Genomic DNA, 18,324 nt, shown 5'->3' with positions numbered 1-18,324 from the left:
GGGGGATTCGTCTCTGAGCGTAGCCAAGATCAAGCGTAGTTGGGATGTTACGAACGAATGAACGCATTGTCAACATCATTTGGTGTGAATTTTGTCACAGAATCACGTACATCGACTAACCTTGAGAAGCGATGCTTGCGAAGCGACGCTTCTAAAGACTAGGGAATCAACCTGAATGTCGGGGTTTGCCCATCCACTTTTCGGATGCACTGCCCAACCAAAGAGAACCAGCCCAATGTGTTTGACATGAGATGCAGGTGAGATTCCCTTTTTCTTTAATGAGATAACCTAAAGTAGCTTTGCTTTAAAAGTACTGGAGTGCGTTGGCGTAGTGCCCTTCCATTCCCGGCGATGAGCTGCGATGAGAAGCGATGCACCTTAACCAAAACCTTTGCTTAGTAGAAAAATTGCACATGAGAGAATGGCCAGCGCCTTACACCGTCGCGATGCCCATTCGCTTGAACCTAGTATAAATATCACAATCAGTTACAACGCCGGCAGTGTTTGTCCGCTACGCCTCCCACCCGTCCAAACTGTTTTCGGGGGTCCGCAGGAACGGCATCTCGGCGCTGGGACACTTGAACCGCGTAAACTCCCGTTCCCAGCTCATCGCTTTTCCACCGACCGGTTCGAGCATGTTGTTCCACAGTGCGTTCGAGGCCAGCGCGTAACCCTTCTGGCTCAGATGGAAGCAGTCGAGCGACATGTACGTAAAGTCCGTGTCGCCCGACGGTGTCTCCGGGAAGGTAAGGTTCATCGTAAACGGTTGATAAACGACGGTAAAGTCGGGCTTGCCGTGGAACTCTTCCCGCGCCACAATCTCCATCTGCAGCATGTTCCAGTCCTCGATCAGCTTGCTGAAGCGCCGCCGCTGCTTTCGGAAGCGGGACGCGATCAGACACGGACACTCGATCACGTGCATCGAAACGCACTCCTGCGGTTTGTTCTTGAACCGGGCCAGAATGTCGACCTCTGCGAAAGCGAAAGTGGGACGAGAGAAAACCATGTAGTGTCGCTTCGATTCGCGCCCTGCGTAACTCGGCGACTCACTGGGACTGGCGGCAAGATTGACGAACGTCCGTGGCAGATAGTCCCGGAAGGTGCGTAGAGCGCTGACTAGGTTCTTCTCGTGGTACTGCAGTATCTTCTCCGGGGTGGACATGTAGCAGATCTCGGCACAGAAGTCGTTGCCCCCGATCATGAGCGTGATCACTTTCCAGTGGTTCGCAATGTCTACGTGCCGATCAGACAGCATCCGCTTGACGAGGTTGCGCGCCTGATACGGAATGTCCTGCGACATGGCTCCTCCCTCGGCTGCGTTGAACCTAGACTCCCGGCGAGTGATTGGAACGGTTCAGGAGTCAGGAAAACTTAACCCCTCACAGCGTACTTACAGAGCGGCCTTTCTCGACGAGAGCCCGTCACTGGTCGGATACCCGTACAGTTGCGGGTTGAACTCTTTCAAAATGTTGGGCAGCGTAAGGTACTGGCGCCACGTGCCCTGACCTCCGATGCTCCACGACAGGCCCTTGTTCTCGATCAGCACCTCCATCATGTTGGTGGCCATCGCTCCGTTGCCGGCCGTCAGCGAGTCGCCGATGGCGCCGACAATGTCGATGTCTCCTGGCCGTAGTTGGTCCACCGAAGTGGGCACCGTTTCGCTGCGCATTCCCGCGGTGTCACAAAAAAACGGCTCGTCGGAACCGAACTGCCGTTGAACTTTCTGCAAGGAGCGTACAGATGGAACAGAAACGTAAGGCACTGGCCACCGTCTTGGTCTTTTGCTCTGTGGCTACTTACCCCTTTCTTGAGATTGGCCAAAAACTTGTTCTTGCTGGTGCCGGTCGGGCCGATGAAGTTGAACATAATTTCGCGCATTTTCCGGTACTGGGTGGTGAACAGTGGGGAATCGAGTGCTGTGATCTGCGCCTGACCTTCACACGGCTGCAAGGTGGCGAGGGAAACCAGTAGCACCACCAGCGCCAACAGACACCGATCCGCCCTGCCGTCGAGTGAAAGCGTGCGTGTTCTGAAGCTGGCCATGATGATCGTGCAGGGGGTAGATACTTTTACCAAGGTGCGTTCTGTGCGTGCTGTTGTGTGGAGTGCGAAATTGGGAGTGGAATGCCATCATAGAACCCGACTCAAACTGAGGCTTCGATCCACGCCCAACCTAACCGGCCGATTCGTGCCGGGCCCTTGATTTAATCTAATTGTCCCAGTGTAGCGTAAATCAAAAGTTGTTAATAAACCGGGAACCGTGTACGACGCGGAAGCCCAAAACCGGACTGGAGTATGGGTTGACCGTAACTTCGAGATGCTAACCGACCAGGGCCGGCCACGTGAGTGAACAAGAGCGCGATAGCGAGAAACGTAGTTTCGTGGAGGCCCGTTTTAAAATCCTAGTTCCGAAAGCTTCGACACCACCAGAATGCTCTATTTGAATTCAGGTCCAACTAGTTTAACCAGTACGCCATCGAGGGTATGTTGAACTTGGAAACGTGTAGCACTGAATGTCAGACCAATACTGTCCATTGAACCGTTTCGGGTCGATAGTTGTGTGATTCAACTAGTTTTCAACCGCCAACCGCCACAAACAGAACTATAAAACGCAAATAAATAAAGCACAATAAAAAGTGGCTTAAAACTGACCACTTTTAATCTTCACGTTCAGCCAGAACTATGATGCTGCTGGCAACATATCGTGGTATTCATTTATTTTTTTCAAAACTCAACAACCGAATGATATTTTTGGAACTTAAACAAAAACGCGTTTATCATACACAAAAATAGTGTATTTGTTTACTTCGAAGAAAAAAACGATATTTACTCACAGTTATGTTTGTTGAGTTCGTTAATGTGACAAAATCAGTTCTAAATATAGCAATGCAAGCATTAGCTTCGAAATAGAAGTGTCCTCTGGTCGCTGATGTGGACATTTCTGATAGTGCCGAGTTCTGCTTGACGCGTTTTGATCGCACTTAGAGCCGCCGTTCCGTTCGTCACGCAAACCTGATCCTCGATAGTAATGTGAAGGCCCATTAAGCTTCCCAGCTGATCGCTTCTGGTCACAAGGAATGTACTCACCGCGGGATGGTTCACCGGCGACCGTTACCGGTAGTGAGCTGCGTTCGCATATTAATTCGTATCATGCCGCTGCTCAAACAATCTACCCAAACGGAATGGTAAAATGTTGAGTAAATTGCAAACAAACCAACAGTGCCGCTGATTTCCTTGCGGCCGCAGCAAGGGTGTGGCCACGGTACGGTTCTAATCGAGTGCCGGTGCCTTAGCCTCGTCGGAAAGAGCTGCTCATTACCGTACGACTGAAAGCTTTTTCGCCAAAGCTTTCAAAACCCTATTCTAAATCGTACCGATCCGATCCTGAGGTTAACCAACCCAGGTTCAATGCCGGTCGCCGGTTCATCGAAGATGGGTACTCCCACCCGAAGATGGGACCCGTAGACCTCAACATTCCCATGTGACCCCATAAAGCATAACGAACCCTGCCTGCTGCACCCAGACAAAAAAAACGCAATGATAAATGCATCGATTGCATTCCGTCGCGTGCATCGGGAGGATACCCACAGACGAGTCACGAAATGCAACGAAGGCGAACGTGCCGACAACGGCGTATTGCCTCTGAGAGAAGCCACCGGAAACCGGATTCTCGCCCGATCCTAACTGTTGTTATTGCTGGCGGTTCAAGGACGAACTCTCCTGACCTGCCGTGATCGTCACGTAAGGCGGTCCCCGTTCAACAGGGCTCTTGTGGTGGGTTCGCAAGTTTGTTTACTGAAGAAAGCAAACGAACCTGAACTATGTTGTCTGGGCCAAAACAGGAATATCGATCGGCAATGGAACGGATGCGTACATTTACTTGCTTCCATCTACTGTTCCATACGAGACATTTTTGGACAAAGAATTTCACCGTCACTCAAGTACCGGAATACTTAGCATAGTTTGCTGCTTAAAAAGGAGTCTTTCACGTGCCGTATAAACCACGGGTTAACCTTCACCCGGAGGGCGATGAAAAGGTGAATCTTCATCCCGTTAATGTTGACACCGCGATCATGAATCATCGCTTTCCGTTTCTTTACCCTTTTCACTGCTTAATTTCGCACGCACGGCAGACTTCCAGAAAGAGATTCTTCCGGAAGTGAAAACGACGCACCGAAGGATGAACATGGCCCGCAATTGTTTCTCGTTGTGTGTTTCTGTTTAGCACAGCCACTAGCAAATTTATCATCATTACCGTGGCTTCCGTCGAGGTGAATTGGTTACAAAAGAAGAGGTCTGTTCGATGTTGGGCATTAAATATTGCTTTTATAGGACATTATTGTTGACACTGGACATCGCGCTAGTGGTCCACCCGCCTCGGTTGCAGTACTCTGCATCGCAATTACAACTTTAAACATGGTTCCCTGAGGTTATTACTTCGTAAGGCGTATGTAATCGTGGTGTACTCCATTTGTCACCAAGATAAATCGTGTGCCAGTTGCTGCATTATCGATAATCTTATTACTGTCTCATCACTTGGTTTCTGAACTCAGTTTGTGTGGAATTACTCACACTTCTAGCAATAAAAAAAACCAGTGCATCGAACACTATCAAAATCACAGCTTTTTTGATCTTCTTCTAATGCAAACTTCTAATGTTATTTACTTCACCGTGATCCGATGCCCGAGCCTCAGTGCCGAGTGTAGTGTGCGATGTAAGAGAGAACCCAGAGGAAAGCGAAACGTGTGTCAAGATCACGGTCCCACCACCACGATGCCACGGGCCTCCATCGACACTCAGAGGCTCCTATTAGCCTTCGGCTAATTCACTGATTGACGCACACTCAGCTCCTGAGTAGAGTTAATTCTAGTCTTGTTACACCCTGCTTTACATCATCGAGTGGGCCGATGTCGACGATGGGGCCGTTTGAGATGTTTACGGAACAACATTGTAGAAGCTCACAGTAGTGCATTTGTTGTTCAAATATTGTCTCTTGCACTGGACGTAACAAGTGTCTTGTTTCTAAAATATGCTTAATTCTTGTAAGGCTTTAATGGACGTACCTCGGACGAATGAAGTGACATTCTTTTTTAGAATCGTTAAGACAGCATTACATTGTTTTCGCCTAACCATTGCTACCGGTTCAACAACCCCAAGAAGATGCGGTTACAACCGGTTCTCGCCTGCTTCAAGGAACGTTTCAATCCGTGGCAACCCTCGAGAGTGACTTTGAACCACATTCTGAAACCGATCCACATCCCACCCGAAAACCGGAATCGGGCTGGTTGTCGTCAAGGTGCACGTGTCTTAGACGGACCGCACCAAAAGGTGCAATTCCGCAGGCCCTGGTGCAGTCCTAGTCTGCAACTGCATCGGATAGGGCAAGCGTTATTTCGTCAACCCTCAGCTCCGTGAGCCGTACTTTGTTCGGGATTGACCAATGCCAATGGAACTAAATCCGCTTTCTCCCCACCGAGACCGATTGTTTTGGTGCTCCACCGGCCCACCGGGATTCCCTTTCCGGAAACCGGTATCAGACTTCTGACGTCGGTCACGGTGTCGGTCGAAAGTGACACGGGCCCGGGGCTAGAATTGTTAAGCATCACTCGTGTGGCGATGCGGCATAAAGACCGCCGTCGTCGTCGTCATCAGCAAGGCACGGCACTGCGATAAATCATCATGCCTCTGGCGATGCTGGCCACCGTATGCTGTACACGACAGCGCGGCCTGTCCATGCAAAATTCATCGCCCTCGTGGATATGCTGAACACGCACGGCACTTGCTACGCCCTTTGCGCCCCTTCTTCCCGGCCATGCTGTGATCGCACGGAATTAGACAAACAGCTTCATTCCTGCCGGCGACCGGGCCCGTGTGTTGCTAATCCGACCTAAGCTACACCGTCCAGGAAACCCGCTGGTGATGCTGGCTGGCTCTGGCCGCCGGAAGGATGTTTGTTTGCGCTGGACAAACAGCACCCGTTGCTGCGACCGTCGTCAAAAAGCCCAACTGAAGGGAGTTGCTTACTCGGTCGGCAAATAAGCGTTGTTTAAATTTTTGACAACTCGTCCATCCGGACTACATGAACCTCGGAATCACTTCCGGGAATCCGGAGGTGTTCGGCCGTTCCGGCAAAGCCAGTGGCGATTCCAATCACTCCAATCGGCGTGACGCACAAAGAGTGTGACGCCAACAAAACACATCTTCAGAAACCGGTGCGCCGGCGGGAAGAATTCGAATTTTACGATTTAAATTTTTGGCGGGCTCTGAACGGGGATGTGCGGATAAACGGGCGATAAAGCAAACAATGGAGCCCTGGAACGATTAATTATGGTACTAAATTTAAAAAAATAAACGGCATTCGGCTTCATGGATTGACGTCACGATATGTCTCTCAAGAATGTCTCGAGCTTTTCTGAAGTGCCCACCCGGTTAGCATTCCGGCCCCGAACGGCTACTCCAATGTCAGAAGTTCAGTAAAGTAAATCTTTATCTGATGGCCAGAACCCGTTCAGGTGGCTCTAGATGCCTCAGATAAGTAGTTCTACGGGTTGTTTTCATCCTGTCTTAATCATGGGCTGCGATTATCTCATCTCGCGCTCCCTGGGAATAGTGAGCCAATCCCGGTCCGCGTAATGAGATGCAATCACCGGATCGTTGCGTCGCTGGTAATCAATTTCACTTTTACGCAGATCCTCACAGACAATCCTGGGCCTCCTGGACTAGACAAGTTCGCCTTGGGGTAGGGCAAATCAAAGATGATACGAGGATAATTGTGGCACCCTCATTCGGTCAGACCTGTCCCCCATCAGCCAAATGGAACCGTTACAGACTAGACAACGCCGTGTGATGAACAGTACATCATCATGAAGGCGCCAGCTAACTGCTCATCAACTGCCGTTCACGGGCCGAGCGCCGAGGTCGCTAAACGGTCGCCCGCCTGCCGTTCGATCGACTGATTAACCCATCTTTGGCCACCGGGTTGCACCGAGCATTTCCGCCATCCTTGGACGGACGATGAGACGAGCTTCCGAGAGATGCGCGCTCGTATTTGAAAGCGGTTTGTTCGCGAGCGACCCTCTAATCAGCGATCAATTCGACATTTGGTGCAACCCCCCCGGGTACGGTGACATTGAAACGGGGCGACAGGCTGCCATTACCTGTTGCGCTGTATTCAAATTGCCCGGTCAGTGCAAGCGCTACCGATCTATTTCCGGGCTCTCCGGTGTGATGGTCACGGTTGCATTTATCTCCACGTGGTGCCCGCGTCGGTGAATTGTTTGGCGGGAAAACGGCCACAATCCTGCGTCGGTCAAGGACTGTGGGTACCGGTTCGGGTGTAACAGTTCGGTCACGGTTCGAAGATTTTCGTTGGCTTGTCCGAGATTGAGTAATTGTAGCTCACGCTGGGTCACCTATGCATATTGTGGAGCTTGCCACAAGCTCCGTTTTCTAGAATTAAAAACAAAATTACCCATTTGAGGCATCCGTCTGTCCGGTCATGCGGAAGTCGCGGTCGCTCCTCGGAGTGGCCGACTACATTAACACACACGTGCTAATTGGGCGTCGACACGACTGGGGGTTGGGTTGATGGTTGAACATCAAACACGCGGTCCACGACGTGACAAGTCAACGTCCGATCCGATCGGCGATTGCACGATGATGGAGCGATGTTCTCGTTTGTAAATGAATTTCGTTAATCTAATCTGTAAATCATCATTATTGAAAGCGTTTTTTGCTTCTTTGGATGGCACCCGGGTTTGGTGTACTTTATTCTTTCTTCATTCAATATTTACTATCGAGTGGCACCAATGCTTCGTGAGAAATAGGCTTCTGAATGATTATTTCATTTCTTGTGGCCTGTAAAATCTGATACGATGTGCTGTAATCGGCAATTTCGGCCCGGTTGGCTGTATACCGTCGGCTGAACACCGCGATAAAAATGAGGACTTGATACACTGATAACTGATTCTCATTCGCTTTATGAATTCCATGAACATTAGTCATGATTTCGTCGCTTTGTCGCTTTCATACGTTCATATGTTGTCTCATTAAAATTAAAATTAAAAAAGCCCATCTACTGGCCAAACGTTAGGAAAGTGGAACAAAGTAAAAAGATATAAAAGAGTAAGGAAATACACTTGGAGCAGGATCCATCGCTAAATAAACCCGATCGCCCTCGAAAGTCCTCCTGATCGCCGTGCAATGACCACCTTCTAACCGTGACCCGCCCGGTGGTCCCGGTAGAGATAATTTGTATCAAAACTGTATCACCATGATTGACCTTCATCAGCGCCTTCGATAAGCCTCGGAGCCGCCGGAACCCTCGTAATGATCCGGTCGCTGGCCGGGCGCGGTCACAACCTTTAGGGCCCCGCCCGACAACCCGCGCCCATTAATCACAGCGCCGGCAGAGTGTAATCAAAGTGTGACTCCGGCCCGTACTACTATGCAGATTTTGACGGTCTCTCTTAATTGCTGGCCAGCGAAAGACGCCACCGACTTCCGTCGCCGCCGCCGCCGCCCGTCCCAGTGACCTAGACCTAGGACTTGGGCTAAGGGCCACAGGCCGCACGCCGAGGGAAGCCAGCACCGTATGGCGGTGCTAATTTTAGTGTGTCTCCAAAAACCTGTTGCTGGTTGTTGTCGTTGAGCGCTCGACCATTTTACGATCATTGACCGGGCCAACTACTTCTAGGCCTGCTCCGGGAGGTAAACACAATTCTCGGTCGACCGCGAGGTACGCGTCACGGAGGGTACATAAACGCCTCGGCGAGGGGCTGCCAGCCCTTGAACTTGTTTGCTTTATCGGTCGCGAACATAAGACCGAGAGGGGGTCGAGATTTCGGTCGCCAAAAAGGCGGAAGTGCGCGCGGAGAGGACCACACAGTGAGGGGGGTAGTTTAAGTACCATTAGATCGGTGTGATCTCCAGCCCAAGTGTCCGGGTTTTTTTTCTCACGAAAATCGCACTAAAATGCCAACGGCGGCCCGATGTCTCAACGATTGCATCAGCTCGCCGCGCCGAGTGCGGAATACCGGGGCGAAGTTACTACTTGAGGACCCCGCTCTTGGAGGATGCTGAAACATTGCCGAAATGTTGCGGGGCCATTGACAGAATTTTGCATATCATTGGAGCGATTGGGAACCTACGTTGAAGATCATTCCCATTCCCGACGTATTCTGCTCGAGGTTCCAAAGTTCTACCAGCACACTCTGGAGTTGTTCACATAGTTTCGGGTGAGTGAGCATTCCAAGCCCATCGGAAACCCGAAAGCCTGTTCCTTTTTTTCTTCATTCTCTCTCTTGACAGGTTGAAATGATAATCATCCCCATCTGAGCCGTTCGTGACGCCGTCTTCGGAAGGTTCTGAGCAGCATCGCTGGAAGGCCTCGTCTATCTGGCAAGGAAAACGGAAGGCAGCTCTTGTTGCCTGTCCAGGTCCCCCTGCCCGTGTACACAAAGGTTATGTCATTACTTTCAAGTTTAAGCTTCTTCGGCGCCCAAGCCGATGGGCATGTAATCGTTTCTTACGTGGAAAGGCTGGGCCTGACGGATGTTCTTTGTGTCGCAGCCCAAGACCAACGGGTGACGGTTGTGACAATTGTTTCTCACTCGCTTTGCGGGCGCAAACATCGCCATATTCTGTGCCAATGAACCAGAACAATGTGCTCATGCGCTCGGCGGCACACCAATTTGGCACATCGCTTGGCATTCAAACGTCTCCCTGTCGGCGTCGGATGCGATATGCGACATGATTTATGAGAGCGAAACATGGGCTCAAACATGATGATGTTTTTTTTCTCTCTTTGACCGAGCCAAATGAGCGGCAATTGTGGCGGCGAACTGAGAACGACCACGCGGGACCTGGGCATCCTGCTGTGAGCTTTCGTGAATCCTATCGCTTCTCAGAGCACAGTTTTGAAGAAGAAAACATGTAGTATCCCTAAAGAAAGAATAGAGTGCTTACGGTCGATAAGATCCGTCCGTCATTTCAAAGTATTCGAAGTCCATTTTGAGGACAATTGTTTGGCCTTGTTTTTCCATAACACAACACCCGCCAAAACGTTAGCCTAATAACTAGCGCGTTAGTGAGTTTTTAATTATAACACAGTCCATGATGAACACTCAGCACATCCATTCCACTCACTAAACCTACCTTTAAAATTTTTAAACCACTACGGGATTTGGCACTACGGGAAAGAAACTGCGACCACCTCGATGGGGGGGCCGTGTCAAAGGTGGAACTACTTTCCACAAACACTAAACTCTTAGTTCATATGATAATACCAAGTTTTCAGCATTGAATTCACAGCACGTTCATCTCGTTTCGCAATTAAATTACTCGTTGCACTACACCGTTCGATAATCGTGCCTAATTACACACGTTCACACCCACGCGGAATGTACGGGATGCCGTTTTCTAGCAACACAAACGAAGCACCGATGTTCGTTCGCCAAACATTATCACGCAGATCGGAGAATACGGAGACAGCATTGTAAAGTGGCGAACCGGGGGCGCTTCGCAATCACCGCCGCCGAGCAGCACGGTCGAGAACAGAATGCTGATGACCGATCGCCGTCGGGTGCCTCATATACGATCCCGCGGACGCGGAACGCCGGATCCGTTGCGAAGTAAAAGGATCGTCGCAGCGCCGCGGTTCTAGCACTCCGTTCTACGCCAGAACGGGTCGGCAATCGCAGTCGCTCTCTCTCTTCGCACACGCTCTCTCTCTCTCGCTCAGTCTCTTTCGTTTCACATCAGCCACAGCTGGGGGGCCGCGGGAGGTTGCTGATCGAAGCCCGGTGAACCCGTTAGGAACCGTAACCTTATGTTAACGCTATCAATTAAATGTCCCTGCGCACTGCACATGGCTGAAAGTGGACGGCGCACACATGCGCGCACCTCGCACGCAAATTAAAGTGTTTACACACCAGAAACACATGCGCACGGTAATGACGGGCCAATGAGATCGCGATGATGATGATGATGATCGGTTGATCGAGCCGTCTGTCGATCAGATGAGCGTTGTTTTCACTCTCTTCCGTTTCGCCTCTGTCGTGCATCGCTGAGATGCTGTTTTTTTAATGAAGGGAAAAGCTAACCCCCATCTCAGCTCTCCGGCTCATTTGATTATGTCAGCCCAATTGGCCGAATCGATTGTTGTGCCTGACCGTCGCCGTAGCCTTGACCATGGCAAGTAGTTTCGGTGCAACCGGTTCTAGATTCTTCTCCGGAACCGAGTGCATAGAAGTTTTCCCTTTTTTCTGCAATTGGCAGCTGCTGAAAGCCGTAACCTTTGAGCGTAATGTGGTGTACGCGGTGAAAGATCATATGATCATTAAATCCTCGAAGTGTAAGTTTTTATGAAACTTTGTTGTGAGTTTTTTGAAAATATACCCTCAAGAACTTATTCCTAAAACCAATGTTCTATAAGTTATAACATCACAGTTATATATTTATTGTATTTTGAAGGCTGTTTTCGTTTATCACAATTTAGTTGTAGAAGAAGTTGTAGTTGTTTTGTCTGGCTTAGCCATTAGCTATGTTTATTCCTTGAACACATCTGGAGACCTACCTTCGCACTCTTCATTCTTCAACTTCCATTTTTGTAAAATATGTGGTCAAAGTTCGAATTGACTTTTTACGTACGAACACCGATTAATCGATGAAATTGAGTTAAGTTATGCATTAGCCGTTGGCAGTAACTATTTACTAACAGCAACTTTTACTGTCCGTTGTTGTCTAGTATAATAATTTTCAAGTTTCACGAACCAGCATTGGAAAATTATTTGAGACAGTATCGCAACGTTTCGAGGTAGTAAACAGCCGGTTCGAGAAAGTAACAAATGATTGCCAAAGTCTCTTATCCAGACGCATTGATAGAATTTGATAACACAGCTAAAGCACAGCTCATTGATCTTTCCTAGAAAAGCAATAAAACAAAGAATGACAAATCATAAAATAAGCTAGTATAGGTTTTATAATGCCAGACATAGCAGCGACCAGACCAGCGGACCCAAAACGATTGATGTAACAGCACAAATTTGTGGCTATCGGTATCGGTTTGGGCAGGGCAAAACCATAACCATACTGTACGATGACAACATCCATATCAAAAATCGTAATAATGAACACGTAATGCCCTCGTCCGCACAAGGTCGGCAGTTCCATTTGGACCGCCCGGGAAGAAGGACCAAAAGCAGCGAGTTGTGACAAACCTAAGTTCATCGTCCAACTGCATATAATCATCAGCAAAAAATGCACAGACAGCGCGGTAATGGTTTTTAGAACGATTTTTGTTGTAACCATACTTAATCTTCGATCTTCTGCGTAGCATCCTGGCAACATTGCCAGCCCAACGTCCCGCTCCCTCGGAATGCCGTTTCAGCTGGCCATGATACGGATGGCTCACCGCTTTTCGTTGGCCGGGCGATCCACGAGGGTGGTCAGCTGCCAGGAAAAATTGTAGCAAACCGACATATCGCCTATGTTTGCTACGGTGGCAAAGAGCATGAGAAATCGTTGTTCGAGGTGCTATGCGGTGGCAACGTTTCCTGGCAGCCGTCGGGATTTGGCCAAGTACCACCGAATGCTGTCCTCGGGGGACGTACCGCTACTGGAGAACCGCTATACATAGGTCGGGCCCATCACAACGGTAGCCTAACACCGGGAAAAGTTCACCCAAGTCATCAGGCGCTCTATATTCCGTACGGCGGTTCGGAACTCAATATGAAAAATTACGAAATTCTCGTAGAAAAGTGAGAAAAGTGGTGCGTTTTACACTGTTCGAAGGCTAAATTATAACAATAATAAACGATACATTTAGCGCAGAAAGTTAGGCGATGGAAACTATTGAATGGTTAACAAATTTCGTCTTTCCCCGTACGGCCTAAACTTTTAAGGGGTTTCGATTTCCTAATGATATGCTCATGATGACAAAATGGAATATGATGTAACTTTATTTCAACTGTTCATGGAATAGTGCAGTAAATTGTCGCAATCGTTCATTGTTGTGAATCTATACGATAAGATAAGATTATCAAATTGATGTTTTATCAGCGAGCAGTCTGCTAACGATGATCCAATTACTTCCCACACTGTCGGTGCTATTAAAAAACTGGCCAGCACGAGCAGCTTGTTAGGTTTCTTTTGCCAAAAGTTATCGACATGAAACGTGAATTGCAATGACTTTCAATCGCGCCTGTGAGGTGTAAATGTTCCGAAACAGTTCGATGATTTTGATTTGGAACACAGTAGGATATCGTTAAAACTTGTGACTCGCGACTCGCATTACAACAACGTGTTGAAATTGAATGAATTATTCCATTTTCTTTTGGGAGTTAGTTGGATCTTATGATTGTCTGGGTTCCCCGTTGGTTTTTTTCAGTCATGAATTAACTTTAACAACTCCACGCAATCAACTAACAGCTTGATTGATGTGCTGATTATGATTGATAATTGATGCTATGCAATTGATTATGTTAACAAAAAAGCAGAATTGATAGAGTTAGATACTCTAAAGCATTTCTAACAAATTGCCGCAACTATTACTATCAATTCTTTAAATAAAATATTTGAAAAAAAAAATTAAAAAATGTATTGGAAAGCGAATGATCACAACAAAACAATCAATCATATTTGGAATTTTTTTAAATCATATTTTTGCTATAACAAATTACAATTTAATTGTAAATCAATCTTCCTTTTCTGTCGCGGTCGCGACGGTGTTGGCTTGCGTGAAATGTTGCGTGCGATCCGCGCGTTAATCTCCGCGAGAGAAACGTTGAACGTTGAACTTGAACTCAGCGAAGATCACCCTCTCCCTGCCAAAGCCGAGTAACCACGTGGAGCCGAACGACCGCGTGCTCGCTTCGGACGCGATCGTGGCGATCGTGACGCAATGATCTCGTGACATATTACATTATAAAAAATCAAAGGGAGAAATTTGCTAAAAGAACCTTATTAAATTAGCATATTAAATTCAAGCTAATTTTGCATCTCGCGGAGTCTGCACTTTAACAAAACAAACTGTAACTGCGGGGCTACATCAAGCGTAACGGAATGATTTTGACATTAATGATTAATGCCAAACTGCTGCGGCGCTGTCAAAACGTATATGTTTTGGCCGAGGCGTAAACACTTTGGCATTAATCGTTAATGTCAAAATCATTACGGAACACCTCATGTAGCCCCACAGTAAAAGCAAACAGTGTCCTTCTTTCCACGTTGCCTTCAAGTTGCCAACACTCGACGTTCAGAATATTTCAGCCACTGCTTCGTCTAAATTTGCTGCAGATCATATTGATCATATAGAGAAACCAAAAGTGAGGTTTTTCATGCTTGGTTCGTCACTGCGGAGTGTCGCTTCTTTGAGTGTGGGTATGGGAATCATACAAGTTTTACGCCTGTAATGATGCACCATCTTATCATTTCCCCTTTTTATACCAGAATATATATTGGTGCAAATTTCCCTTTTTTATCACTTGCTTCGAGGTGACCCGGCACTCAGTGCTCTATATAAGCTTACAGCATCTGCTGCGAGGGAACAGTTCTGCCTGGATCGCTTGGACAGAAAGGCTCTTGTATTCTGATTTAAAAGTTGTGATTATTTACTATCATCGCGCATCACAACCATATGATAAGTCTGAATGGATAAAGGTAAGCAACACTGTGTAACCTTCCAACGGCATTTTACACTAAACTACCCTAAATCCTTTTAGCGCTCTGTTTGCTCCTGCTGACCACATGGGAGTTCTGCCCGCCCAACGCTCCAATCCCTCAAAAGGCCATCATAGCTGGCCACGATTCGGATGGCTCTCCGCTTTACGTAGGACGGGCGATCCACGAAGGTGATCAACTACCAGGGAAGGTGGCAGCGAACAGGCATATGGCCTACGTAAGCTATGGCGGCCGGGAGTATAGGAAATCGGCATTCGATGTGCTGGTCAACGGCAACGTGTCCTGGGTACGGTCTGGGTTTGGCGAAGTACCACGAAACGCCATTTTGGGTGGCCGTACCTGGAACGGAGAGCCACTGTACATAGGTCGTGCAAATTATAGGGGAAGCCTAGCACCAGGCAAAATTTTCCAGAGACACAGGACGCTTTACATTTCGTACGGGGGCAGGGAAATCTCGATCAGGGACTATGAAGTCCTGGTAGAGAATTAACAGTGCTGTCGTCGTCGGTAGTTTTTAGAAGAAACTGCCCTGCCAAGGAGTTCTACGGAGTTGTGGCATTGAAATCTCCATTCATCTGGCTAGCTAGTCAGATGAGAAAACGGGCATCCGTGCCTTGCATTTACAGAGATTTCATTTCCCAGATACGTATTCAAACACTTAACAAAAACGTAAATAGCTTTTCCAATAAAAATATCGTACCGAGTTCAATATAATAATATTCTGAATTTTAATTCAATTCGAAGTTGAACGTCTCAAAAGTAGTGCCCTTGACTTGCTATATCTTTGCTGCGCTGTTCTCAAAAAATAGCAAAAAGTAGCAAGTGGCAAATCTTATCTTTCTTTCAATGTCAACATCCGATTTCAAACAGGAATTATTGCGCAAGGTTTAGAACTCTTCCTTTCCTAGAAGTTCTGAGAGCTTGCAAACAATAAGACGCATGGCTCTTAATTTGCTCTTCACTATCTGTCTCGCACTATTTTGTGTTTCTAGAAAATCATCATAAATAACGAGCTTTGTACACCTTCTCGAGAAGAGCTTTGTGGTTCACAAAACGTTCCTGCGTACTACGGGTGATTATGAAGACCTAAAGAAAGTGTTTGACCACAGCGAAAGATAACATGGAGAGTGTTTGATAACGCCTTTGAACAGTTCTTCGCAAGCATCTCGCAATTTCACTGTGTAGTCAACTATTAAACAACACTCTACCGTAAATAAACGCAATTGAAGGTTCTAACGGAACTAAGAGTAATTTAAATCGTTGGTTATGCATTACGAACAAACAATTCAAAATCGGTCAAACTTGAAATTGTTCCTCAACAGATTCTTTTAATTGTTAATTGTTAATTTTATTCTATTGGAATTATTCAGAAACATTTTTAAAAAATCTCCGTTTCATTCATTCCCACATCAAACGTCGCACCGACAAGATTGTTAGGAGTTTGAATATCGGAAACGTTTTGTCAATTCACTATCATAAACACTATTTTCACTATGATAAACACGGGACGTTGCCAATTGTGTTCGACTGTGGGATTCAAAGCTCTCTTACGCCTGGAATGATGCACCATCTTATCATTTCCCCTATTTATACCAGAATGTGGCATCGTTGCAAATGTGAGCTCCGTGCTACCCCTTCTTTATCACCTTATCGGCCATACCCCTTCTTTATCATAGGTTCTATATTAACATTTAACATCTGCTACAAAGTTAACATTCGTGTCTAGATCGCTCCGAAAGAAGAGCTTTGGAAGGTTGGAGTAAAGCTGCGGTCATTCATCAGCGTCGTCCACTGCAATTTATTTACTTAAAAGATGGAAACAAAAAAGCCACACTGTAAGTTAAGCCTCGCGATACTTTATTGCAATCACGCTGAATCCGATCACGGTATTCTTTCTCCCGTTAGCTTCCTGGCAGTTCTGCTCAAACCACACTCCGATTCCTCCGAGTGCCATCTTAGCCGGTCACGATTCCGATGGCTCTCCGATTTACGTCGGGCGGGCAAACCACAACAGTGACCAACTGCCAGGGAAGGTCCTGGGGAACAAACACATGGCGTACGTTGGATACCACGGTAAAGAGATAGCGAAACAGTCGTTCGACGTATTGTGCGACGGCAACGTGTCCTGGGTTTCGTCCGGGTTTGGCGTCGTACCGCCAAACGCCGTGTTGGGCGGTCGTACATCATCCGGAGAGGGTCTGTATGTAGGCCGGGCTCATTACAAGGGCAGCCTAGCCTCAGGCAAGATCCACCCGAGCCACCAGACTCTTTATATTACGTTCGGGGGCAAGGAAATCTCGGTCAAGAACTACGAAGTTCTGATAGAGAACTGAGAATGCCAACAGCAACACGGTAGTGGAAATTCGGACTAAACAAATCTGCGGGGACTACCAACATTTGAGAAAAATAAATCGTAACTGTATTGTCTAAAATTGTCACAATTTCGGATGGATTGGAAGATAATTTCCCAAGCAATCAATCTCCCAAGTCAATCGACTCATTTACTAAAACAACAATTTTTTTTCTGAAAGATTTGAATAAAATTATTTAAAAAAATGCTACATAAATTAATTCTTTGCCCTGAAATGAAATATGTTGAAACAGTTGACGGTCATGTTATCATGGAGAAAATAACTTGACTGCAGTGAGCTTATCTAAGAAAATATTCCCTTTCTTGTCTGCTTTCTTAGCATGTGCCCAATGCTTTGTCTCTTCCGTTCCAAATACAAGTCTAGCCAATTGTTTCTTGCTCACCTTTTAGCGGTCAAGGATGAACTTATCTGTAAAGCCATTTCCATTTTTATATCTGGTATCTTAAACTGTGACGGAATGGATTGATAACTTTGAAAAGTAAAGTTGAAGGTCGTATTGGCCGGTATTTGCATATCTTGCAGGACATAACTCGCCGTTAGAAGTGGCACTACACTGAAGCAAATAAAGTCAAAAATGAGCTTCATCCACCATCTATTCCGTCATCTAAACAGCCTTCGTTCTTGAGATTTACAAAATCTTTCTTCAGCATTGCTTTCTTATTCATAATTTTCCAATTTTCCCAGTTCGTGGCATCTCGCCTAAGCACCGACCAACCACGTGGAGCCGAACGACCGCGTGCTCGCTTCGGAAGCTATCGTGTCGATCGTGATTCCTTACCCCCGTTCCTTGGCCTGTCTATGTTTAAACCTTGTACCATACTTGCCCTGAGCCATGTGAGATTAGTGAAACAGTTTCATGATTACACGCAAATTACTTCAATAAACTGATTCATTGGTTACTGTCGAGTAATGGATTGTAAAACAATTAGTGCTATTGTAGTATTTGGATGCTTGTGGTTTGCAGTTGGCAACACCACACTCACACTGTGGCACACTTTTTACGTGCAAAAGAACAACTCATAGCGGGGTTTAGTGCAAAATAAATATTTACAGCATATGGTTTGTTAAAAGTCCCCATCGTTTTTGCTTCTTCCAGCGAAGCTTTCTGCGAAACACCAACACAGAGCGCCAGGGAGACAGAGATAAAATATGGGTCGAACACTGGGAAGTTATCATCTTATCTGTCGAGTGTCTAACATAGGCCCCTACAGTGATGGGTCCAATAATAAGTGACATATTGGAATACACAATTTAGAGCTTATTGTTGATTGCC

General features: G+C 47.0%; 3 protein-coding genes across 4 annotated transcripts; 2 read left to right on the top strand and 1 right to left on the bottom strand.

Moving 5' to 3' along the window:
* Nucleotides 1-399: 399 nt before the first annotated feature.
* On the bottom strand, nucleotides 400-10,490 carry LOC131216405 (phospholipase B1, membrane-associated-like). 2 transcript variants are annotated; one of them, XM_058210888.1, is made up of 6 exons: nucleotides 10,156-10,490; nucleotides 1,801-2,093; nucleotides 1,395-1,723; nucleotides 1,051-1,325; nucleotides 525-972; nucleotides 400-464 (listed from the first exon to the last, which is right to left on the bottom strand). In XM_058210888.1, exons 2-6 carry the CDS (start codon nucleotides 2,041-2,043, stop codon nucleotides 434-436), a joined length of 1,326 nt encoding a protein of 441 aa, XP_058066871.1. In that variant the 5' UTR covers nucleotides 2,044-2,093; nucleotides 10,156-10,490; the 3' UTR covers nucleotides 400-433. The 2 variants fall into 2 exon arrangements, with proteins under 2 accessions (XP_058066871.1, XP_058066872.1); XM_058210889.1 differs by having other exon boundaries at nucleotides 1,051-1,330; nucleotides 1,400-1,723.
* Nucleotides 10,491-14,553: 4,063 nt separating this feature from the next.
* Nucleotides 14,554-15,381, top strand: LOC131215006 (uncharacterized). The gene is made up of 2 exons (XM_058209374.1): nucleotides 14,554-14,658; nucleotides 14,721-15,381. Exons 1-2 carry the CDS (start codon nucleotides 14,649-14,651, stop codon nucleotides 15,167-15,169), a joined length of 459 nt encoding a protein of 152 aa, XP_058065357.1. The 5' UTR covers nucleotides 14,554-14,648; the 3' UTR covers nucleotides 15,170-15,381.
* A 1,054-nt stretch (nucleotides 15,382-16,435) lies between these two features.
* LOC131215007 (natterin-3-like) lies at nucleotides 16,436-17,012 on the top strand. Its single transcript, XM_058209375.1, has 2 exons — nucleotides 16,436-16,514; nucleotides 16,585-17,012. Exons 1-2 carry the CDS (start codon nucleotides 16,493-16,495, stop codon nucleotides 17,010-17,012), a joined length of 450 nt encoding a protein of 149 aa, XP_058065358.1. The 5' UTR covers nucleotides 16,436-16,492.
* The last annotated feature ends 1,312 nt before the right edge of the window (nucleotides 17,013-18,324 follow it).

Source organism: Anopheles bellator, chromosome 1 (genome assembly GCF_943735745.2).
Source record: "Anopheles bellator chromosome 1, idAnoBellAS_SP24_06.2, whole genome shotgun sequence".
Lineage (NCBI taxonomy): Eukaryota > Metazoa > Arthropoda > Insecta > Diptera > Culicidae > Anopheles > Anopheles bellator.
This window is presented reverse-complemented; position numbering and strand designations above follow the sequence as displayed.